The sequence below is a fragment of the Diadema antillarum genome, unplaced genomic scaffold, assembly GCF_040938485.1.
Source record: "Diadema antillarum isolate AM-2024a unplaced genomic scaffold, OU_Dant_1.0 seq00001698_RagTag, whole genome shotgun sequence".
NCBI classification, from domain to species: Eukaryota; Metazoa; Echinodermata; class Echinoidea; order Diadematoida; family Diadematidae; genus Diadema; species Diadema antillarum.
The window spans coordinates 1,232,443-1,258,250 of record NW_027272389.1 but is presented as its reverse complement, the minus strand read 5'-3'; the positions used below and the strand labels follow the sequence as shown (position 1 = coordinate 1,258,250).

Here is a 25,808-nt window from a genome sequence, read left to right as displayed (position 1 = left end):
ATGCAAGTGTATGGTTTTCCCTTTTGATGTTGTGAAAGCCGGAGGGGGGTTTCGGATCAGCGTTCACCATCTATACTGGCAACCAAAAGCTTCACTGTATCTTTGCATTGGCTACTGGCTTTTATTCCTAGCTGTGAAATTGAGAACAGTCCCCACCCCCTGTATTCTAGTTGAGCTACAACTTTACAGGGACCAGACACCAGAGGAATTGAACGAAAAGGTTTTGACAATGCGTCAATGTTCTGATGTAGCATCTCTGGTCCTTCGCCTGTGAAACTGTGTCCCTTGGAATTCCCTTTGCAAGTATGGTGGAAAGGCTGATATAGAAATTGTGTATGCTTTCATATAGTTTGTATTCTTTATAATGGGATCAACCTTTCCACCATACTGCTTTGGGCGGGGACTTCAATTCGTGTATGCACAAAGAGAGGAAGTGTTTAATCTGGTTTACTGGAAATCCTGGGTCTTCTGAGAAGTACCTGTGTAATTGAATTGGTGTGAAATTATTGGAAGGAGAATATCTTCCCTGGAGAGAGAGATAGAAACAAAAATACAAATTTAAATTGTGTTTTCTCTCAGCAGTGTCTGATATTACAAAAAGATGTCGATCTAATGAATTAAAGAAGAGCAGAATTGAGAAATAGGCACATGAAAACAAAGATGTGTATTGTCTGTATATTTCATGGTTTGCTGAGTGTGAATGTCTTTTCTTCCTTATTCTTTTTTTAAAACTACTTAACTGCCAACAGGAACTTTTTGTGTTGTACGGAGTGTGTGAGAATTTCAGGATCTTGTAGGGGATAATGAAACTGCTTGCCTGGCAGCACCCTGTAAAGGAACGGTATAGTTTTGGTTTTAGATGGGGATTCATATTTCAACTATTTCCGAGATAATTAGAAACCACTTTCGAAATATTAAAAAGAGCGCACAATTCAAAGGGGTATTCAAAGTTTATTTGATGAAAGTCGGGTTTGCAATGGCCGAGATATCAAAAAGCAAAGTTGAACAAAATAGTCGTGATAAAAGGTGGGTCCCAACTTTTTTTTACTGACCTCTTTGTTTATGGATATCTCAGCCATTTCAAAACCAAATTTTATCAAATAAACCTTGAATTCCTCTTAGAATTGTATGCTCTGATATTTTATAAGAAGTTTATCATCGTCCCCCCCCCCAAAAAAAAACAAACAAAAAAAACTTGGAAGTCCTATCAATCATCTCAACCAAAACTATACCATCCCTTTGAATTGGTGTGCAGTGTAGAAGTCCATCGAGTGTTTTGAGGTTTTGACTGTGTGGTTGTGAGAGACAGTACTTGATAGAATACAAAAGAGCTGCTTTTCAGTTTCTTGTATTGAGAACCAACAAAACCACAGTATTAATTCTTCTTTGAGGTACGTATGTGAATTTATGACCAACAACACAGTGTGATTTCTAAACTCAAATGATTTGTATTGGAAGTGATGACTTTCGCTGGAATAGCACATGTACTGTAGTAGGATCTACTAGACGTCCTCACTGGAGGAGTTTGGTATAGATTTTTCAGGAGTGGGATAAGACATAATGAAGACTAAAGAAAAAAAAATTCTTCCGAACACTGTGTCTTTGAATAGTTCAGTGTATTATTTTTTAAAGACAAAATTTCCCTGATAAGTTGAAGGCTAATATACAGGTACAGCTGTATTGCCATTTTACAGGTTTAAATAAACACAACATTTTGCCATAGTTATATTTCCAAGAAGTGAGGTTGAAGTATGATTTCCAGGGAACTGTCAATCTTTGTTTTTTTGTTTTTTTTTTATGATAGGATAGAGAAGGCAAAATTTTTTTGGTTACTGTTACTTTGTTTTTGCATTGTCCTTATTTTTTTCTATATCGTGCTTACAAGTTTTCTTATATAAATAGTGCCAGTGCCCTTAGAAATGCCCATATAGAGCGCCATAAAAATGTAATTTTTATTTATATTATTGTGTACTACTACTAAAAAATACCATCTGCATAAATGCACATTTCATTCTAGCCTAGTCAATGGCACACCAAATTCTAGACTTATTAGCTGACGCAACGTCACTGCTTGACCCTTTGCTTCATTAGTCGTGTGATTGCATGACCAATCGCTGACCAATATTTATGTAGACGATGTAAAACACATTTTCTACAAGTAATGACTAAAACGCAACATTCTGAACAGTGCATTTATCCTCAAGTACCAGTGCGTAGAGGCTTCGTGCAATGTCAACCTCTTTCTACTCGGTGAAAAAAATTGTAAAGTATACACGATCCGATTTTGTACTTACATGTGGAGATTAGGATAATGCAGATATGTTATGACATGGGCAAGGAGAAAGCCACTTTTTTGACACTCCAACAGACATGCGCGCGCACACACACACACACAGACACACCGTTCACTCATACACAAAGGTGGCCACTGGCTGTTCAGTGATTAGTATTTTTAGAGGGGCTCCTGCGGGCTGTTCATGTGCTAAAAACCTATCGTAGGAGTGGGGCAAGTGTATGGGGGGGGGGGGGGGGGGGGGAGACCACCAATACAATCAATAGTCCATGTGCAGTTTGTGTGATTTACTTTCTTGAGTTTAGCATACGCCACAACCAAGGCAACTTCTATCATCACACGCAGGAAGAAACACACCAAGGCAGCATTCCCTAATATGGGATTGCAACATTGGGGAAACAGTAACAAAAATAATCAGACGCACAGAAAAGTACCATAATTTCATTTCTTCCTTTCCTCTTATCTTTTTTGTCTTTATCATGTAGACTTTATTATTACTTTCCCAAGAACTGTGTCGAAGACAAGGAACAGATAAGAAATCCTAAACATTTACCACAACATACCAAAAATACATACACATGATGAAGGCCAGGTTTGTTTTGTTTTTTGTTTTTTCCAAACAGCTCTCCTATAACCACAATTCACAATCACAGCAAATAGTATGATAAAAAAGACGAAGAAAAACAATACAACATTGAAAAAAGTTCACTGATTGCACAACACAGCAGGTCTTTTGAAGAAGCTTTCATCAATTTTATGCCTTCCCCTATTCAGTTACCATTAAGATATTTCTACCAGTAGGGCCTTAGAGTTTATCCACCTCGACTTTTCAGGAATGCTATCAAAATTATGAACTGGCAGTCATGTTGCAAATATAGATTGTGTATGTTATTGCAACAATGAAATTCCATGGCGCTCTAATTCCTTTTACTTCTCTTCTTGGTTTGTTTTGTTTTGTGCAGATTTTTTACAGCACAGAGATTGATGGCTTTGGCAAGACCTCCTATGTAACATAGAGTAATGCTGTTGTGATTTATTAGATGTAATGTGAGAAAGTACGAAGCGTATTTGCTACCAAATTTAGTTATGTCCAACTGCCCTTTCTAGATAGTCTGCTTAATTTGCTGGCATGAATTGATATGTTAAATATTAAAAACTTGTAAAAAATCTTCTTCCACCAAATAAAAAGTATTCCTGTATTGAAATCTGAATTTACAGGACAATTTGTAAGACAGTACTTCAAATTATTGGACTAAACATTCAGAGCAAAGGCAATGGCAAAAAAAGAAAGAAAAAAAGAAGAATTATTTTTTTTCCCCCCATTCAACTGGATGTTACGCATTGGTAGATAATAACCACAGAGCTGCCAGAAAATGTGATATATTCTAGAACCCCTGGTAGATATATATAAGTACCTACTGATGTATGCATGCTTTCATCCCAGCCTATTACCCATCAAACAATCTGTCTCAGCCCAAAATATACATTTCATATACATACTGCACGGGTATAAAAATTACTTTTTGTTTTTAAACATTACATATTCTATCAAATACAAATTGTTGCTACACCTTCTCCACTCTACCCCGAAATATATATGAATGCTGTCAAGTCATCGTACACACAAACCCTATGTCTGACGCACACGTCGCTAAATACAGTAAGCATACCCTCTGCAAGTTGTACATCATTTGATGATTCTCAGAAAATGAGAAATTACAGCACCTGGATTCAATCTTGACCAAGTCTGCACAAAATATGTGTCTTCTCCTTACACACCTAAGTAAACATACCTCCATGCAGGTCTACAGAATAGTTCTAACAGAATAATTCTAACATCCCGTTTGTATTCCAAGAAAAGTTGGCTTTTGCCATCACAGACTCGTACTCACTATCCAAGATACCCAATATCATGGGTAAACCCTATTTCACACCCACGTCTGGCATAACCCTGTATCTCTGTAGTACTTTTATTCATTTATTTACTTTTTTTTTTTCATTTGGTGTGAATATACACACAAAAATCAAGAGGCAGCACTACAGACTAAACACTAAGATACTATAGGCAACAATTAATGGAATACCCACACTACATAAAGGCGTGCTAAGTCATGCGTACTGAACAATCTATTAAACACTGCTACGAGGGACAAGATATTTTGAGAAATCAAAATTATTCCAATTTCCAACTGGAACAACATGTTATGTCTGTTTTTCACGGACACTCGCACCAGTTTGATGATCATCAAAGTAAAAAGAAGTCTACTCCAGAACTGAATGCTAGAGATGAAATTTTGAATGATTTGGCATTTAGCGTGGCCACACTGGCAGGAATATGAATATATTTCAGTACAAGAAAACAGAAAGAAAGAAAAAGAGATAGAAAGACATTTTATGGCCCCAGCAAAATAAGACAATATTGACAAACACACATAAAACAAGGACAAAAAAAAACCAACAACACAATTTCCTGCCTCCTTTGTCCAAACAAAGCTTATTGCAGAGAGAGAAGAAAATTACAAATGCCTTTTTTTTCCTTTGTAATATAAACATGGTACTCTGTAAGAAAACAGTTCAAGTTAAAACATGTCGATACAAATTAAAAAAACAAACCAAACCAATGATTCCCTAAAATAATCTTGTATCTGTGAAATTATTTATCTTTTCAATTCTACTGCAAAGATAACCACAGAATTGAACATAGATTATTCTGAATGTTATAGACCATTCATAAGCAATAAAAACCAATCATTTTGGGTTTTTTTTCTTTACCTCGGCTTCCTTTAGTTCTTGTATTCCTATGCAATACATTAAACACCACCTAACCACGTCTATACATATTGGATAATTTGCTTGCTCAATATCAAAAAGAAGATTCAAAATGACTGGAAACACTCAAAATAGTACTGAGGACAATTTTCAGCCTTTAGAATTTGTGAGCAGAAGTCATGGTGCATCAAACATGCAATAAATCAAATATTTTATAAAATCTGAAAATGAATTTTGCATATTCAACTCAACAAGAGGAAAAACAGAAAAAAAAAAAAGTATTTGAACCTTGGTTGAAAATATGCATGGAAAATCTTGATGTCCTAATGGACTTTTGCAAAATGTGAAGACAGACACCGGATGTGTGTCCTCCTCTTCATAACCAATCTACATCTACAAGTACATCAACCTGACTGTATTAGCTCCACCATGATTTGAGAGAGAGAAAAAAAAACCAACAACACTGTGGCGAGACAAAGAGATACAACAACAACACCACAGACACATTATGAAGAAAGTGACTAATGCCTCGAAGACCTCTACCAAAGAGGCAATGCCATACAGGTTTTACTCTACTCTAATTCTCCGGAACGCCAACTCCAATCTTTTTTCCCCGACTCAAGGTAACATTCATCTTTCTCTTTCTCTGTTACCAATGATGATGATGATAATAATAATAGAGTAATACATGATTTGTCTAAGTTCAACTTTCCTTGGGACAAGATGGAAAATGACTGTCTGACAGCTAACTACACGACAACACACAACTTGGGCACTTTAAGCAGCTAAAGATTTCAGTCGGCTTACGAAATCAAAGGGGTGTCTCGGGGGGGGGGGGGTGGGGGGAGGCTACATTGTATGGAGAAAAAGACATCAGCTACCTCGATTTAATTGGAATATACATATATATCATCTTGGAGATATTCCAACATTTTCTTTGGCAAGTCGTCTTGGAACTGCAAAGCCCCATCATGGAGCAAGAAAAAAACAAAAATGAAATTTTGGTCTTCACATTCATGTCTTGGGGGGGTCACAACCTCCTTCAGGTTACTAACTTTCGGCTTGGAGCCTCATGTACACATAGCAAATGTAAAAGCAGATATTCATTAAAGCAAAATAAAAGCACAACAAAACGAATTGCAGCAACATCAAAAGAAACAATAAACCATATATCAGAAACAAATATCAATGCAAACAATAACAAATCAAATAAAGTTTTCTTATAGCGTAGCCAATGTCTACACCTTGTACACCTACCAAGGAAAATACCTACACAGTTCATATTATGATCTCCTAGCTTGTAATTGTATCATGAGCACACAGAGTTACACAGACTTGATTAGGGTGTACTGTTTTATGTGTTACGTCATCCATTCTTTCTAATTGCTCATTTTTTTCTTTCTCTGGTAAGCTTTATGGCAGTGGTAATCTATTCACACTTGATACTTTGCGTAGTACCACTGAAAGATTTTGTTTGTGATACTGGGCAGGGATTTCTACAATACTACATACAGATCTAACAAAAAAGATCAAAAAAGAAATTTACTCGAAAGAAATGATTGGCAAATAGGACATTTAGTTAAATTGTCTTAAAATGATGTGACTTTATAAGCATCTTATTCGTAGTACATCATATGTAGAGAAAAAGAAAATGCATCATTTTTTTACATCCTATCTTTTTATCAATCACAACCACCTCATCACAACGATCTTATCCACACTCACGGTCTACCATCCCTAACTAGTGCTTGAAGGACACCCTCGTAATGAAAGGATACATCAGGAATAGCTCTCTTCATCCGAGCGAGAGCCAGACAGAGGTGTAAATTTCTATCTAAAAATACTCAAAATCTTTACAAATTCTCCGCTCACACACTACATTTGCCCATCGACCTATATACAAAACACAAAAAGAGAATGACAACCCCGACACATTGATAATGAGGAGATCCATGCACTTTCCCTGCAGTAACGGTTGCAGCCGCTTCACTGTGAGAATTTCACTCCAACGTAGGGGTAAGGAAATCTCAGTTTGTTTCCTCAAAGGACCGCCTTTGTCTCCTTGGCAATGGCATAGTGCAGTTTGGACAGGAAAGCCTGCAAGATGGAGGGGAAAAAACCCAACAACAAATGAAAGGAAAGGACAATGGAGAGAGAGAGGGTAGTACAGAGACATCATATCAGCAAAATGGCTTGATAGATATGAAATTGTGCGCCAGATGCAGCAGTGAAAGGGGGGGGGGGGGGGGGGACAGGAGTCAATTACCCTATCCCTACCACCAATGGAAAGCTCAGTACAGGGAGACCCCCTCATAACAAACTCCCTTACAACACGGTATCACCTTTAACAAGGCAAATTCAGCAGTTCCAATTTCTATTTCTGTATATAGCTGGTCTCTTGTTTTTATTACTACATGTTTAGAGTTGAGGTATCGGCTATAACAAGGTAAAGCAGGCCCGGCAACCTTGTAGTCACAGGATTTCCCTGTACTAGGCTTGTACCTTGCAAATGGTTTTATGCAACAACAGAACAATGAAATATCAGAAAAAAGTAAAGAACCTTCATCATATGAAAACTAACATAGCTTTTATACTAATGGTCATGGTATGCAAAAGGCAACAGCCTGTAATTTCATAGTATTGGCCAATGGGCAGGAAGGGGGGGGGGGGGAGGGAGCATCACACTTTACATTCACAATCATAAAAATGCTCTCACCTTTTCTAAGATATCATGACATGATACAGTATCTCAACATTTCATACGGAAATGTACAGCCATAGTCTCCATGCAAGTTTGGATATAATTTTGTTCTCTTCATCATGGTCACCAACTAATGACGACAATAATCATATCAATAAACAACAGATTGTAAAATTTCCCTTTACCACAGTCAAGCTGCATTTCTACATCTGTTCAAATTGGCAACCTTGTACAATGACAAAATCATCCATAAATTCAAGAGATTTTTGTGTGGTCATGTACACAAAAAACTGTGATATGCACTGAAAAATTCTTGCAGGGAGACTATCAGTACTATGTTGACGTTAGTATACCGAGTAACTTTTTGCGCTCTGCCAAGTAAGATGAATTTCGTGTTTTTTAATTCCACAGAATCAAGGCATTTCACAGTGGTACATATACCAAGCAAAATTATTTTCGTGCTAGTTTCTGGTCACACAAAACGTATGAACATTTCCACACTGCGAAAATTTCCACTTTTACGGTAATTGCGCCATACAGAGTGCATAAACTGAGTGAGGAAGCATCCAAAATGATGCATAGTGAGCAAAGACATCCAAGAACTTATCAACTTGAGAAGCTATGCCACATGACACGTTTCCTGCAAACAAAAGGAACCACTAAAGCATCACCAACAAACACATCATCACCAAGAAAAAAAGCAACAACAAGAAAAACAAATTAAGAGCAGAGGACGTAACCAGAACCTGGACTTTATACATGACTTTGAGGGAGGAAAATACCAACAACAAAAACACCATGTGTGGGACATGACAGGGACATGACAGACCCATGTGCCTGTGTATACGTACCTCTGCAACTTTCTTGTCTAGGATGTGGACCACCTTGCCTGGTCCCTGCTTGCCCTTGAGTAGGTTTCCTAGTCCTTTGCCAAAGCCCTTCCCCAGAGGACTCTTGCCTTTTGCAGCCTTGACCTCCTACAAAAAACACATTGACATAAGGATTCATAGATGAATTAGATCACATACAATGTACACCGTAGGTAGGTAGGTAGGTAGGTAGGTAGGTTGGTATGTAGGTAGGTAGGTAGGTAGGTAAGTAGATTACTAGGCTTGCAGTGCAATCTTTTTATAGTCCTTTTTAAAGTCCTCGAGACCAGTGGTTCTCTCTTGTTGTACATCAAAATATCATCATAGCCAAAAAGTAAAGTACATAAAGATATATACATGAGAATTTTAGGACCTGGATTTTACTTCGTTGTAACAAGAATTTTTTTATGAACGTGTTTGTTGTAACGGGAGTGCACTTAAACTGATACATCATAGATTAAGTGAAATTCCTTGGATTTGAAATGAACAGTGTACTGCCCTTTTCTTTAAGCCATACAGACTAAGATACACTGTAAACAAATATCACATTAAAAGAGAAATCCATCCATGCACATTCTAGGAGCTGTTATTGCTCTGTATTTCAGACCATGGACTCTCAATACTAAAGCTCCAGGTTTGAATCCCTGGACAGCAGCCGTAGCGCCCTCAGGTAAGGCACTTAATCATAACTGCCTAGTCCTACAGAAAGGACATGAGGTCGGCGCCACGTTTTCAAAAGTGGAGGGGGGGGGGGGCACTTCTGGGTTTCATGAGCTAACGAGCCATAAATAAAAAAAGGCACTGGTGTGCCACTTCCGGGTATCTTGAGCTGATGTACGGTGCTCAAAGGTTTCATTGGTGGTGACACTCTATGTATTCCTATGCACGGATGCAAAAAAATAGTGCCCCCCTGTTCCACCAGCCTTGGGACATACAGTCATTACTCCAAAGATTGGTTCCCTAAGAGGCATTTAGTGCTTCCTTTAATAGTGACCAAATGAAAAAAAAAAATATTTTGATTCAATTCAATCAAAGGGAACACATTTTATCAATGCACATAAAGATGAGTGAGGAGCCACAATGGCTGCATACACACCTTGGGCTCGAGAAGGATCCCCTTGTCTGTAAGGGAGGGCAGATCCTTCAGGTTGGTGTAGAGGAAGTCAAACTCTAGGTTCCACTGGCCCAGCATGTCTCCACGGTTGGTGAGGATAACCCGTCTAGGATGGGGAGACAGTCACACACAAGCACACACAGAAAAAGAAAACAAAACCATACACAATCAGCATTGAATCATGCTACTGCTAGTCCTATGTTGCAGATTCACAATATCCATTGCAGCCACACTTGGAGAAAAAAAAATGAAGTAAAACTAAAGCAAATAAAACTAGAAATGTCGCTACAGCGACTGGTTATACCCCCGCCAAACAACATTTCATAAGCTTTGGTCAAAAAACTGAGGAAGTAGTTAAATCCGCAAGATCTTTCCTTGATCTTCTGCCATTAATATGCCGTTACCATGGCAACGTACTTTCGGGTACTGTCGAAAAATGCGTCTTGCACATCTACAACCAAAGGCACACATCTGTACCAAGTTTCATGGAAATTGGGCAAAAACTGAGGAAGTAGTTTGCAACACAAAATTTTCCATCATTTTGGCTCATAATATGTGAGCTGGTACCATGGCAACATACTTTTTGTCACTGTCAAGAAATGTGTCATGCTGACCTATATCCTAAGACAAACATTCAATATGAATTCCATGAGAATTGGAAGAACACTGATGAAGCAGTTTTGCCATGAAGCATTTTGCCCTATATCTTACCAATAACATGCCGTTACCATGACAACGCACTTTTTGCCACTGCGGAAATATGTGTCTTGCACATTAACATATTCAGATGAACATCTGTACCTAATTTCATAAAAATTGATCAAAAACTGTGGGAGGAGTTCGCGACGCAAGATTTGTACCCATTTTTGCCCATAATATGCCGTTACCATGGCAACGTACTTTTGGGTACTGTCAAAAAATACGTCTTGCACATCTACAACCCAAGGCACACATCTGTGCCAAGTTTTATGGGAATCGGTTGAAAACTGAGGAAGTAGTTCGCGACGCAAGATTTGCAACGGACCGACCGCCCGACCGCCCGACCGCCCGACCGTCCGCTGATTCCTATATACCCCCTTCAAACTTCGTTTGGCGGGGGTATAAAAATTGCATTACCTCGCTTTGTAACTTACGTAAACTTCTGGTCCTCATTTACCCCACCTGCATCCCTCTCCCCCTCCAGAAGACTCTTCCCAAAGATTCATCTCCTATGCTACACATGTACCTGCTACTGTTATCTCATATGAACATCTCTTTGCCGTTCCAGTGTCATCCCATCCCACAATGGGACAAACAAACTGCTTAATTGCATATTCAAAACAAACACTCTTGGTCATTCCAGGACAAAAAACAAAACAAAACAAGCAAAACTAGAAAAGCACTCTCAGAGTGCAGACCTCCGCCAAAGGCAAGGAGTTTCTTTTCCTTCCTTTTTTGTTTATCATTTTCGACCACTGATCTTGCTCTTCCATCGAGATCAAGGATTTCCACCCACACATGTGCATGCTGAAAATCGCCCGATTTCCAAATATCGAAGCCTTTGTTACGTCATCAACCTTCAGCTACTTGGCGCGCCTCACCCTAGCAGAAACTAGAGCACGCACTTTAGTGCCCGTATGAAAACCTCAAAAATGCACAGCTTGAACTCCCAAGTTCATTGACCCTACCTTCAAAAATATTGAAAATCCTTCATAAAATCCATAAAAATTTCCAAATCACTACCAAAATTTAATCATCTTTTCCTTGTGTCATTCTCAACCTCTTGTGCAAGTTTCATCCAAATCCATTCGCAACTATTCAAGTTATTTTGCACATGGACAAACAAACCAGCGGTAATGAAAACATAACCTCCTCCCTTGGCGGAGGTAACAAAAACAAAGGAAGAGACGCAAACAAAAGAAAAGGGAACAAATACGGAAACGGTGGGTGCACTTACTTGTCGGTAGCCACCAGATAGGTCTTCTTGTCAGCCGTGACCTGCAGGTGGGCGATGTAGTCCTCCGTCTGGGCGAACTGGCCCTTGTTGATCTGCTTCAAGAGCCAGTTGCCCAGGGCCGTGGCCCGGTTGTAGGCCCTCACGATGCCGTCGGCACCGATGTAGCGGGGGTCACGCAACTTGCGGATCTCCACGTCTGACTCAGCCACCCTGAAGATTTTTTTTTGTGTGCGCGGAGGTTGGACAGGAGAGATTTGGACATGCAGATTAATTTACTTGGCTTTGTTTCATCTCACTGCAGTCCTATCAATGTGATATGAAATGATTAAAAGGTTAGGAGGCACTCATCATGACATACTTACATATGGGGGGGGGGGGGGGGTAAGGGGGTGATACTCTCAAACTTTCTAGGTAATGTACACCTACATGACGACTGAGCATTAGCGCATTTTTGTGTGTATAGTTGATGCAATGCCCATGTGACCTTTTCCACATTTGATATCATTCATTAAAATCCTTGCAAATTTGACCTAGCAATTTGTCCACAGATTTTTGAAATTCCTCAGAGAAACTATGACATGTGTGCCCAAATCTTTGATGTAAATAAATTGTCAAAAAGTAGGCTGTATTGTACCATCTACAACACGAATGTAACACAAGAAATTGTACCCAGATAGACTTCCTTCTTATACTTTATCAAACATAAATCGACCACATTGCAGAGATTTGACTGTGTTGTAACAATAGAGATGTCCACACCCACTGACTCAAATTTGCCAAACCACTTTCATTTTGTCTGTATGTTTTCTTTACTTCTGCATTTTTCCTCACCCCCCCCCCCCCCCCCCCCCCCCCCCCCCCCATCAATTCATCAAGCACTCTCTATCACAAAGCTGCCAACATTCACAAATCAAAATCAGGATGGTTACCAATGACAATCAGGGTGTCACATACATCTAAATAGGCATATATTTTCCCAGTTGAGGAGAGTTTTACATTTTCTCTTCAGGACATCAAGAAAGGTTTCCTTTCTCAGGTAGCTTTCCGCAGACTCAAGGAGAATTAGCAGCTCTGCTGTTGTATAACAAACACCAAACACTGGTCACTACGAAAAATTTTCAACAGTAACAAAACTCTGCTCCATCACTCACCTCCGGATCCCCTCCAGAGTGCCGCTGGCAAAGTCAATGATGCCTCCTGTCGGCTTGGCGACGACTCCTGCCAGCCCCTTGCCGACGCCCTTGAAGAAGCCCTTGGCGCCCTCTTTCTTGGCTCCTTCGAAGGGGTTCTTGACGACCCCACTCACACCCTCGTAGAAGCCCTATCAATGCGGGCGAAGAACGGGAGGGTTCTGATTAATCACTCAAATCGCCAAACAAATACTGCAGAGTTTAGACATTTCAGAATAACGCTAGAAGTATCACAGGTGCAGAACTTTTCCTTTCTTGAAAAAAACCCAACAAAAACCAAAATTCTGACATACCATGATACTGTAAAACCAGAAAATTTGCGAGGAGCCAAGATTTGCAAATGCAAAATGCACACAAAAGTTTTTGTCTATACACAATTGTATACTGGCATTGAATGCCAGTTGCCAATTTGCAAAGTTTCATGCTGCGATAAAGTCCTTCGTCTCCAATTCGCGAATGTTTCTGGTTTTACAGTACACAGTCTATTAGAATCAGCTGAAAAGCAATCACTGTCTTAAAATCTGTCCCCCTCAAAAAAAAAAAAAAATGTCAAATTTGTCCATGATGTCAGTGCTAATCTTTTCCACTCTACCCACCATGACAAGGCCTTTGCCGCCCCTGGCCAGCCCCTCCTGGAAAGTGGCTGGTCTCTGGTTGATGGCCTGCTGCCGCTTCTTTTTGTACTCTTCGTCCATGGTGAGGGCCGCCAGCCCCTTGCCCAGCGTTCCCGTGATACGGGACACTGCACCCGCCGCACCACCTGACGGTATGCCACACACAAAGAGAAAAAAAAAGAAAGAGTGTGGAATCAGAGGATGTGACAACAAGTGGCACTCTCCTCTTAACACAATCAATCAGAGTAATGACTCAGTCTACGTCAAGTTCTTGTTAAGTTCTCGCTGACACCTTCAAGTGCTATGAGTGGACCTGTAACTAGGACAGTCAATTGGCGACTTGTGACACAATTTTGCTGGAGGGTGAATCGGTGGTGGAGAGCCACACTAACGGAACAAGTAACAAGTTTTACCACTTTTCAGGAGAAAAAGTAAGTGATTTTTTATCTTGGAGACGATACACAATGCATTTTTGTATGACAGGAGGCAATGTGCTTCCACGTCAAATCTCAAATCTTTAGGCTCAGCTTTCAGCTTGACTTACCGACAGCATGTCCAAATAGACTCCTCATGCCCAAGGCCATGCCCTCAGCAAACTCCTCTGGTCCTTGGACGATGCCCTGTGGGTTGTTGGTGGCAGTGGTGTGTGTGTGTTGGGGGGGGGGGGGTTCATGAGAGGAGATGGATATCAGTAGAAATTACTACCCGTCAATGCTTGTGGCTTTCTCAATAGAATGCATGGTGGCGATACTCTTATGTTGTAAAGAGTTTTAATAGAAATATGCCCGAATCAAGATGGGAGTTCAACAATGAAATTCTTAGTGAACAATAATCCCATTTTTTCGATCAGTGTGTTTGGGTAATAAGAATGACATGGCCAGCGGACTTTTTCCACATACACCCTCATCTACCACAAGAATTAGACTAGAGGTATCCATTCAATTTCTAGCTTTGTCAACCATCATGGAAGAAATTTACAAACATGATGACTGGTGATGAATGTGAAAACTATTTGTGGCTGGTTGAAGTGGCTGCTGGTTACAGTTTGCATGCCAATCTGTAATCACTATCATCAAAGCTCACTAAAATCAGTCAAACTGGTCATGCAACGTAAAAGAAACCCATTTTTTTATAAGGGTATTACTGCTTTTTCACTCATCTGGTGGTTTCTCTTCTTTATTTTTTGTATACATGTATAAATAAGAGCATATCATGAAGGGGTTTTATATTTGCGCTGGCTATCCTACAATGTGCTGGTGTTATGAACACCTGTATATGCTACTCTGCGATCATGGCAATTGCATCTGAATAATCATACTTAATGGATTGCACATTAATGCTGTTAGAGATGCATTTGTTTGCTTCATCTGAACATGGCACTTACACATCATTCCTAGACTGAAGTCTTCAGACTTCATGCTTCAAGTGTGACAGAAATTAGTGCACAGATTAACGCTGTGACTGACCTGGTAGGGTTCATAGAAGAGGTCCTTGACTCCCGTGCCGACACCTCTGACGAAGCCAAACGGGTTCCCGATCACATCCAAGCCGAGTACAAGCACGTAGAGCTGCTTGATGGCCTGGTTGGAGTAGTGACGCACGGTCTCGGACGTCAGCTGCTCCTGGCTGTAGAACTGGTACTCGCGTTCAAAGAATCCAAGCCTGGGGTTAGGGGGGAAGAAGAGGATCAAGAACAATAAGAATAAGTAAAGCGACTAGTAATTACCCATAACTGCTTGCTCCAAGTCATTGTCTCTATCTTTGGTTTTTTCTTAATCTCTATCTTTCCATTTGCTGAAAAGGGGGGGGGGGGGGTGTAATGTCCTAAAATTTTCATCTAGAGTCACAGGATTACTACTAGCAGCACAGCACAGGTCACTTTTGGAAAAATGTGTATGAAAATGGAATAGTTTATGAAGAACTTGAAGCTTCCATATCACAGTCATGATGTGTCAGACAGAAGCAACACACAGCTTTCATTGGTCTTGGTTGTGAGAGAGGAATTCTCCCCTTGCCTATATCACTAGTAAAGACTTTATAGTTAACCTTATAATATCCTGTTCATGCGGTGTCATGTTCTTCTTGTTATATGTGCACAAATCAATTGTATCTTTGTCTCTTTTCTCTCTAACTCTCCTCAACTCCTACACTGGTGCCGAAAATCATTCTAATAACCATATTGACATGATGCATACAATATAAAAATGAAAATAAGACCATTTTTCTTCGTGACCTTCCATTCCTCCAGTGTAATCACACACATGAACAATTTACTTTTATCTGAAGAAAGATTTAAAATACATCGGCAAACATCGGCAAACTTACTTGAAGATGACATCATCGACGTTGGTAAGGGTGACCCCCACACTCTGCAGGAGGAGGTTGAGGGCGTTCTGTCTGGCGTTGGCGCTGGCGCTGAGCAGGGACTTGTCTTCTTTCCCTGTCTCCGACAGCGAGAAACTCACATGGATCTGTGGGACAGGGGGCAAAGAGGAGCATTCTGATGGTCAGATACAAGTTTCATCCACTTTTTACAATCCCACAAATGTAGAATACGACTACTGTTATGACAAGAGATGTAAAAATGTTCACATAAACTTGATCATATGTATGACGGAACACACAAAAGCACCTGAAGAGTTGCCAAATTCAGGTGAGAACAAAGTGTAGAACAGGGAAGGAGAAAGGATTTGGCACCCTTCCTGATTTACATGTGGGATAGAACTGCCTCATTAAAGCTTACACACTGCTGGTGACAATCGAGAAAGAAACTGCAGCTATCTGCACTTTTCTCCATGTATTAGAAAACAAGCTCCAGGTACCAATTACCGATATTGTCTCTTACCATGATACTTGCTGAGCTGCTGAGTCAAATCGCCAATCCTTGTCAAAGTTCACTTCCTCAGTGTACCAGAAAACAAGCTCAATGCAGTGGTTACTAAACATTTTTCCTATGTCATGCCACTTGGCGAGCTGCTATAGTATGTCAAATCACCAGTCTTTGTCAACCCTCAAGGCCCTTTACAGTATGAAAATGGAGACATTCGGCCAGTAGCTCATTGCTATTAAAGTTACAAAGATTTGACCGAGAGCTGTGGTTATTTTCTCCTCACCTTGAGTGGAGAGAGATGGAAGGAGTCGTAGAAGTTGAAGTCCTTGGCAAGCGCCACCTTCACGTACTCGGCATCGGCCAGCTCAGACCTGACATTCTGCTTGTCAAGCTCTAAGAGGGCAACCTGAGGGGGTACGAGCAGGAAAACATACTGTATGTGCCATATGTTTGGTGAGTCTAACTTTTCACGAATCGGGACTTTCCAAAAATTTCGCGAGTGGTTAAATTTGTGATTGTAGAGTACAGTAATGGATGGAGGAATGTATTGTGCACATTACATTCATGTCAGGATCAGAGTCATTATTTTTGCGTGTTTTAAAATTCGCAAATAGCACCTGACTCACGCAATTCGCGAAAGTAAAAACCCTGCAAAACATATATCATATACAGCAGAAGACATGTCCGTTAACCCGCCACATCAAGAAAGCACAATACAAAAGAATTCACCACTATATACAAAGTAGCTAGATAATGAGCCTACTTTGGTCATAATCACAATATTTATAGGATCAATCATACATCTCGCACAAACTACTATGGAAAAAAAACAAACAAACAAACATTCAAAATGTTTTGGCAGCTGCCCACTGACCCTGTCAACGACCTGCTCCTCGTCGGACTGGAAGATGGCCACGACGTTGGCGAGGAAGCCCATGTCCACCTTGACAGCCATCTCCTGCACCAGCAGCTTGAGGTACTTGATCTGCTTCACCGTGCTGTAGTCAGAGAAGCGCACCATCATGCTGAACTCAAGCAGCTGCTTCGGAGCTGGGATGAATGAAAACAAACAAAATACATAAGATGCAATAGTAATTCACATACCGGCATTTGGTGAAGGAGCAAGAGAAGTGTAGTTTGGGGAAAAAAGTAGTATGAATTGGAAGAAAAAAAAATATTGGTGGACAGTGGAAGAAAGAGATATAAGTGATTGAAGAAGAGATGAATAAAAGAGATAGAGACTGCTCCATGATTCTGATAGACTGCATTTTCATATTATGAGCTAAAAAGCTAATATATTAGATGGTTATCAGTAAAAAGAACATAATGCGATACAAAACAAGACAAAATGAATGACAAAAGAAGCATGATAGAAAATGCACATAGAGCACTTGTGCTCTATGCGTATCAACGATAACTTTATACAAAGGCAGGAGGTTAATACACATATACACAGAGAATATGATAAAAACTATTTTGACACTACCACATCGGGATAGGTAGAACCTTTTTGATATAACAGCTTGTTATGCAGCCTTTGTACTTCAAAACCAAAGCAATCACACACAAGTCATTGATAGCAACTAGAGCTACACTGCTCATCACAATATCGATGTCGCCTACATCAACTCCAACAGCTCCCACAATGCACTCACCACTCTCGGCCGCCACAGTCTTGGGGAGGGGCACCAGAGCGACCGGGGTGGGGAAGATGGCGGCGGGCATCTGGTTGTCCACCTGCAACCTGTTGATGGTCACATGGACCTGGAACTGGTGGCTGGAGGTCCGGACCTGGGCCCAGACACCGGGGTGGTAGGTCCTCCTCACCGGCTGCTTCTTGGGGGACAGCATCAGCATGCGCCCAAAGTCCACCTGCCGGGCGGGGAAACATACAATATGTCCAAAAAAAAAAAAAAATTACCATCCGATTTCCGCATTAATTACTTTCAATACAACTAAATTGTCTGAATGCTATTTCAGGGTCTAAACATACAACATCTTACCAACATCTTGCATTGTAAAGCATGTCATGGGTCTGTTCTTTTCAAATTTAGCACTTGGAGCTGCATGTTAATGTGCGAACACAATGAACAGAACTTGGAGGGAAGGGATTCCTGACATGCTCTACAAAGATCCTCATTTCTCTTTGACCACTCAAGCAAATCGGATGGGGTTTTCTGTTAGATGTGGGTAATAAGTTACAGTTTCATTGAAACCCTGGAATTGTATTTGGATTGATTCATTATATTTAATGTTATTGTTGCAAAGGGTCACATAATCTTTTTTTTTGGACATATGATACAATGATGCACCATTCACTGGTATATTTTGTTGAGTTATGATTTTTTTTTGGTGGTTTTTCTTTTTTTGTTTTGTTTATTTACTGGCTACATTGACTCACCTGCTAGTCAATTCAAGATTTGATTCAATTTTATTAGATTTGATTTATCACTAAGATTAATTCCTGAGAAGAAAATGAGAAGATTGGATGACAAGATTTGTATCAAGCACCACATTTGCTCAGTCACCTCCCTCCCCTCCAACACACATACACACACACACACACAACAAATGTGAGAAATGCGAGAAAACCAATGATTAGCATATCTTATTTTTGCATCTTTTTTATGCATTTTCATTTACTGTCATCTCGACTTTTGTTTTAAAATAGGTATACTCTCATACTGTTGTAGTGTCAAATACTGAACTGAAACAAAGAGGAAGCCTGTACACTGACTTCAAACAACATCATTGCCCTCTTGATTACCCATGGATACAGACATAATGATGATGATGATGATGTTTGTAGTGGTGATGATAATAATTCTGGCAAGTATGGCAACTGAGATGATATCAGCTACAACGATGGCATAAAAAAGATGATGATGTACCGATGTGTTGGCTCAGTGAGTAGAGCGGCTGCCCTCACAATCGGGAGGTCGTGGGTTCAAACCCCGGCTGCGTCATACCAAAAGACGTTAAAAGATGGGAGTTGCTGCTACCTTGTTTGCCGTTCAACAGTTGAAAAGGTTAGAGCAACGTCGATCTGGCGCTGCTCAGTGGCTGCCGGGCCCACGATCAATTGGGCAAAATGAATTTCTGTTCTTGGACAATAAAATGTGGAGTTTATATCCAAACAATTATTATGTTGATTATGGTAATGATTAATGATACATGATTACTCATGATTATGACTGATGATGAATTCTGATGTTGATGATAATAAAACGGTGCCCTCTTGGACTGCCTCACCTCCATGCCATGGTCCAGTTTGTAGAGTCTTGGAGGAAGGTCCTTCTGGTCACTTGCGTCCAGCCCGGCCTTGATGAAACCCTCCTCGAGGATCTTCATCTCCTTGCCGCTCAGGTCCTTGTAGCGTCGCCTGACCTTGTTCTGCCAGATCACTCCAGAGCTGTCCAACAGAAAAAGAGGTATAACAGTGGTACATGTATCTCAAACATTCTCACATGTGCATGATGAAACATAAACATCAATACCTTTGCAGCCATCGCTACAAATGTGTTTCAACAAGTGACAGGATGAGACCATATCACTCACGAACCCGTGATATTCCAGAATAATTTCAAAGATGCACTTCTACCAAAGATCCTACACACTACATAAGATAGTCAACTCTCAGTCGAAAAGTGAAACGCTGCCGCTTGGAATTGTGGGATTTTTAAGGAGTGCGCCAACTAGCGTTGAGCTGGGAAAGTTTCCAGGTGAGCTGTACTTTCCCGATATGCTTGTGTAGGACCAAGATAGGCTAAGACAAGAAAGAAGGAATATTCTGTAAAGAATCATGAGTAAACCAAAGAATTGGTGCAGTGCATAAAACTGCATCAATAGCTACACCAACCATCGGCAGGTTTATCATCATTTCGATTTCAAAAAGACTAAGCACGGCGAGTTTTCGTCTTATCTCCCTGGTCACAGCGAGCAGTAGACTCGCACACAGCTCGCTCAGGTCCGCTAGCTGGTTGCTACACTCGCTGTGACTGTGCACATCCAGAAATTTATTGCGAGCTGCCTTTGCAAAAGGCTAACACTTGTTCGATCTATACCAGCTCAACGCTAGCGGGCGGCAGCCATTTCCATTTCACCAGCAGCCGTGTAAAATCAGGAGAGTTGATCATCTTATGGAGTGTAGGATCTTTGCTTCTACTGGAAAAAAAATAATAACTAGGTCGTCAAGAGTAAGAAGAAATTCCAAGATCATTGTACACAACTAATAATCAAATTTTTTCTTCTGATACTGTTAAGTGTGATCACATGGATCAGGATGAATGCTTAACCCTATTCTAACTGGGCTATTTGAGATCAAGTTTTTACTGGGGGAGGGGGGTCAATTTGACCCCCCCTTCAGATCTCGGCCACCGATCGCGCGATAGCCGCCAAATTTTGCCTGAAGATAGAGCTGGATGTCAACTACAAGATTACATGGTCATACAATAGAAAAATATTTCCTTTCTGTTTTCAATAAATTAATTATGCAAATTTGTGCATGAAATTATATTTTCACCTATAACTCCATCAAAAAGACTGAAGGATTGCTAAATTTTTGTGTCAGAATTCCTCAAGACATATCAAACAATTTTCATGTAAAAAAATAGCGCAATCAAAATCAATTTCTCTTGTTTTTATTGTTTTGTTAATTTCTTATGTATCTTATTGTTTTTTCGACCTTTTGTTTTCTATTGTTTTTTTGCCAAAATTTGTTGCAGGTACTTTTTCAGGCATATCTACACTAGAATTGATTAATTTCAACAGTTAAAAGTTGAAATAATCTACTTTATATCAATTTAACCTAAAAACACAATTTGCATTGGATTTGCACACGATATCATATGCATATGCAAAACATTACGTAACTTCAGAACGGTGTACCCGGACGTCGCAAATTTGGTCTTAAAATTTGCGGGAGACTTCAATGAAAAAAGTCGTGAAACGACGCGGCAAAATCTTTGCGCGTTGCGGAATCGTGGCGCGAAAAGTCGTGGGGGGTCAATTTGACCCCCCCCCCCCCCCCCCCCCCCCCCCCCAGTTAGAATAGGGTTAATGCCATGCAATAGTATGAATGCTTTTCAGCTTGATGGGAACATACGTTGTACATAATTATCTACCAGAAGGTGTGTCCATTCATACCTGATGAGACCGATGTACGCCACTTCCATCCTAGAAATGTTGTTCACCAGCGAGAGGCCAATGCCTGGAAGTGAGACTACTAACTCCATGTCAGGTTGCTCCAACTCCGCAGCCTACACAGCAAACAAAGACCATTGAGACTTCTTCTGCTAATATGACGCGTGTGATGGACACAACTTGCCCTAACTACAAACATTGTTGAGTTCAAATCATGAGCATTCTAGGAAATGCATTTAGTACGCTGTACTATGCATACCTGTGTGATAGTTTAAAGATTGACAGCAAGAGTCATGCTATGATCAGCACACAACCATGTGCAGGCTTGTTTTCCTATTAAAATAGCTATGATATACCACACAAGACAAACATACTGACTATCAAGAGGTGTTACCATCTACAAAACATATCACACGACTCACTATTACTGCTGCTTTCGTAATGGCAAATTTAAGACATGAACAAAAGAATGATTCATATATCAGGTGTTTTTTAAGGACAAAATATAAAAATCACATCAATTCATTTTCCCTATCCCAAAAGGCACAGCACCAACAAGCATGGAAATATGCTGATTCATATCAACTTCTGCATAATCTATTAAAACTAACATACGCAAGGAAAACTGAACAATAGGTTTTTAAAGAGCAAGTAGAAAAAAAAAATTTACATGTACATGTACTAACAAAAAGTTTTTTTTTGTGTGTGTTTTTTCTTAAGTTATGCACAGGCTCACAAACCACTACTCAAAATACACACAAACACAACACAACAACAAGAATCAAAGGGATGTCAGACAATACAAAAAAAAGGGGGGGAGGAGGAGGAGGAGGAGGAGAAGGAGGAGGAGGAGGGGAGTAGGGGAAAAAGATGACTGACCTGCTGGGCTTTGGTTGCTAGGGCCAGGTCCTCCGTGAAGAGGATGATCCTACTGGTGCCGTCCAGGAACGACACCCAGTACAGCATCTTCTGGTTGGCCTGTTTCACTTCGCCGATTCCATCCTGTGTGAGGTTAGGCCGGCCATGAATCACATAGAAAGGGGGAGGAAGCGGTCAGTTACAGGTAAGAGTGAGAGAAAAAGACCAACTTCTACTGGGTCAAGATTTACACTACCACAAGTTCTGCAGAGGCCCCTGAAATGTTCTCTTAGCATATCCAGGGATGACATTGAGGTTTGTTGAAAAAAAATTGGAAATCAACATTTTCAGGTGATTTGATACATGGAAAAAGCAAAATGTGTATTTTTTATTTCTATCTATTTATCTATTTTTTGTTAAATTTGATTTTTGTGTGTATATGACTTCAGAAAAAAAAATTGAAATCAACAGAATATCATGCCTGCATATCATAAAGCAGAGGTTTTCAAAATTATTAACTCCATCACAAAGCGCTCTTACATCTATTGAAACCTAAGAATGACATTGTTTATCCTTTGATTAAAGTATATACACATTTCTGGCCAAATTAGTTGGAAGTTGTTTGTACAACATAAGGACAGTTTAAGAAATTGAAATGCAAGGATTTACATATTCCCCTTAAAATCAAGCCTAAAATTTTGCAAATGCATGGATATGATGTCATCTATTAAAATTCTCTGTAGTTTGCTTAAAATATCTGGCATTAAGTGGAATTCTGAAAATATTTTCTTTTACAAAATAATTCCAATATTTGTGTGAATACTAGGGTCATAGAATTACACAATAGCTCATTAAAGATAAGCATTCTTTTTAGTCTGCCACCATTCTAGACAGAATGCATGAATCAATCATAGCCCACATGACACCACTGCCAGGTTTCATCTCTGACGAAACAAAATTTCGACATGCAGTGGATGCTTAAATGGTGCCACATGTTGAACCATGACTTTATTATGAAGATCTGATTATTTTGATTTTTTGAACACAGCACCACAGCACAAAGAAACCATAGTTCCAGGTTTAAACACCGGCATATGTTATCTTTATATGATTTCCATATATCTCTCTGAGAAACTTGAATAAAAATGAATGAATAAATGTGACACATACTGTATGACTGGTTTACTGGAATAATTTCAATTGTTACCCATTACAAATGTAAAAAAAAAAAAACCCACAAGCAAAACCCTTCAAACTCTAGATATGATTACGAGACCAATCAGACATTCAGCTGTAGGTGCATTTCTTCTTCTTCTTCATTTTTTTTTTTTTTTTTGGGGGGGGGGGTGTGATAAGTTATTAAGGTACTTACAATCTAAAGATGCAAAAAGAAAAGAAAATGCAAATATACAATGCCGCAATAATACATTTTTTTCTCTCCCCCGTAATGAAATTGTGCAGAAACTTTAAAAAAATAAAAGCACACAGCTTGTGTTGAAACAAGAGGATGCATATATGCACATTCAATAAATGCGGCATCCATACTTTTTCACTTCAGAATTGCAAAACATGGTGTGTGCGATGGCATTACGTAACATTTGATCTTCACAAAGTCTTCTTGTCTTGTTTTTCCATTACAAATTTCTTCACAGAGCAGTTGCTACATGGATGTCATGCTAAAGTAACTTAAAATAATCAGCATGATCTGTGACGAGATTGCATACAAACACATGTGCATAAAACACGCAAGAACATCTCAGAGATTCAGCGCATGGCCAGGCTCTTTGGAGGGACATGTTGTCTCCTTGTGAGACACGGATGGCACCGACAATGTTCATGAAATCATTCACGAAAGACAACACACACAGGTTCTTCATGTCTGATCGCTGAAATGCCCATTTATGTTGCAGACACAAACCATTTCAAACTGGATGGATATGGATATCCCACGTGATGGCAAAATATACTGTGAACTTTCCTGATAGGGAGATAAAACATGCATCATATGACTACAACGGTCACCCCTTGATTCCTGATGACTTTTCAATCACATTTAATTCCAAGGATGAAAGATGAAAGAAAACACTGATTTAATTTTTGTTTTTAAATGTCAAAGACATCTGGAAAGAAGACTAGAAAAGTTGGGAATGAACATATCAGTCTGCTTGGAAAACACAGTCTATGTCACATCCTTGTCTGGGATAAAAAGGAGCATGAATTGGATGAAGGGGGTGTGGGGGAGTAGGGATTAGCTGATGAGACACACACAGTTCTTGTTACACTGGATTGGTGAGACCGTTGAAAAATTGACCCATGTCATATAATGAATTAGTTTCCTGCGATGCATCCATTCTCTTTTCCCTGTGAAGAAATCCATCTACAGCACAGCAGTTCTAAATTTTTGGCAGGACCCACAAGAAGACCTCTTTCGATTCCTAACGATCCATCAACACCAATCCCCCTCGCTTGTCCAACTCAACATAACATGACTGAAAAAAGAAAACCCACCCCAACCACAAAACTTGAAACAAGTTTCTGGGATTGTATTTTCAAAGGAACACTCATTTTTCCTCTGCAAATTTTTAAAAGTACAACAACAAATATCAAATTGATACAGACATAGCAGCATTTTAGAGGTACTACTAACACTGTAGATGGATGTCTTAAAATCAATGCAAAACAAACTTTTAAAAACTCTCTGTAACATGTGGCGGATCAAGGGACCATAACTCGTGTGAATTACTTACAGTTATGACAGAAAACTTAAATGTTTCTGTTTTCTGAAGCAAAGAATGGGAGGGTATGGAAAAAGTGAGAAAGACACAAAAATAGGCACAGGTGTGCACTGATGTGCCTTGGGCACATTGGCAAATGTTGCTCTGTTTACATACGGCAGGTCATTCATAAACTTGAGAAACAGCAATGTACTATGGACAATGTGCAATAATGGATGCACATCGTTTTTACAAATCAGCTCTTGAATATGTTCAGCACATATAGCAGGCTTACAACTAGGACACTTAAAGGTACTCATAACCTGGATTAATGAGGACACTGTTACTTGGACTTGCACTTGTGGATATGCCATGTTTTAAACATCTGAATTCAATGACTGAGTATGCTGAGTATCTTGAAAATGGTCAATATAATGTTAATTTCAGTTTGTTTCTTGAGTTGGCCATTGTTCCTGGTTGAATCCGCCTACTACGAACGGATCCTTCCAAGACAAAGTAAGTTGCTTGCTACATGTACACTGTAGCTAGCCGTGGAAACTTGCATGTAAATACATGATCTACTTTGATTGACAGTTAACTAATTTTTGCATTATTTTGTTATCTTCATAGTGAAGTTGGTGGCGATCCCCATGCCATCCAACAGTGGCCTCTTCAATCCCGGGTCGGTGTAACATTAACAGTACAGTGGAAACTCGATATAACGAGATGGTCGGGACCGAGTCATTTTCCTCGTTATAGCCGATATCTCGTTATATCA

General features: G+C 39.8%; 1 protein-coding gene across 1 annotated transcript in view; it reads right to left on the bottom strand.

Annotated features, from left to right (window-relative positions):
• Nucleotides 1-6,191: 6,191 nt before the first annotated feature.
• LOC139711742 (intermembrane lipid transfer protein VPS13A-like) overlaps nucleotides 6,192-25,808 on the bottom strand; it is a 120,481-nt gene continuing 100,864 nt past the window's right edge. The window contains exons 58-72 of the mRNA XM_071623598.1: nucleotides 22,338-22,460; nucleotides 21,462-21,574; nucleotides 19,569-19,728; nucleotides 17,972-18,188; nucleotides 17,191-17,366; nucleotides 16,600-16,722; nucleotides 15,812-15,957; nucleotides 14,953-15,148; nucleotides 14,031-14,106; nucleotides 13,469-13,632; nucleotides 12,834-13,003; nucleotides 11,683-11,892; nucleotides 9,729-9,852; nucleotides 8,615-8,740; nucleotides 6,192-7,159 (exon numbers count right to left, since the gene is read on the bottom strand). Coding sequence (XP_071479699.1) covers nucleotides 7,103-7,159; nucleotides 8,615-8,740; nucleotides 9,729-9,852; nucleotides 11,683-11,892; nucleotides 12,834-13,003; nucleotides 13,469-13,632; nucleotides 14,031-14,106; nucleotides 14,953-15,148; nucleotides 15,812-15,957; nucleotides 16,600-16,722; nucleotides 17,191-17,366; nucleotides 17,972-18,188; nucleotides 19,569-19,728; nucleotides 21,462-21,574; nucleotides 22,338-22,460 — 2,181 coding nt within the window. The 3' untranslated portion in view covers nucleotides 6,192-7,102. The remainder of the gene's footprint in view (nucleotides 7,160-8,614; nucleotides 8,741-9,728; nucleotides 9,853-11,682; nucleotides 11,893-12,833; nucleotides 13,004-13,468; nucleotides 13,633-14,030; nucleotides 14,107-14,952; nucleotides 15,149-15,811; nucleotides 15,958-16,599; nucleotides 16,723-17,190; nucleotides 17,367-17,971; nucleotides 18,189-19,568; nucleotides 19,729-21,461; nucleotides 21,575-22,337; nucleotides 22,461-25,808) is intronic.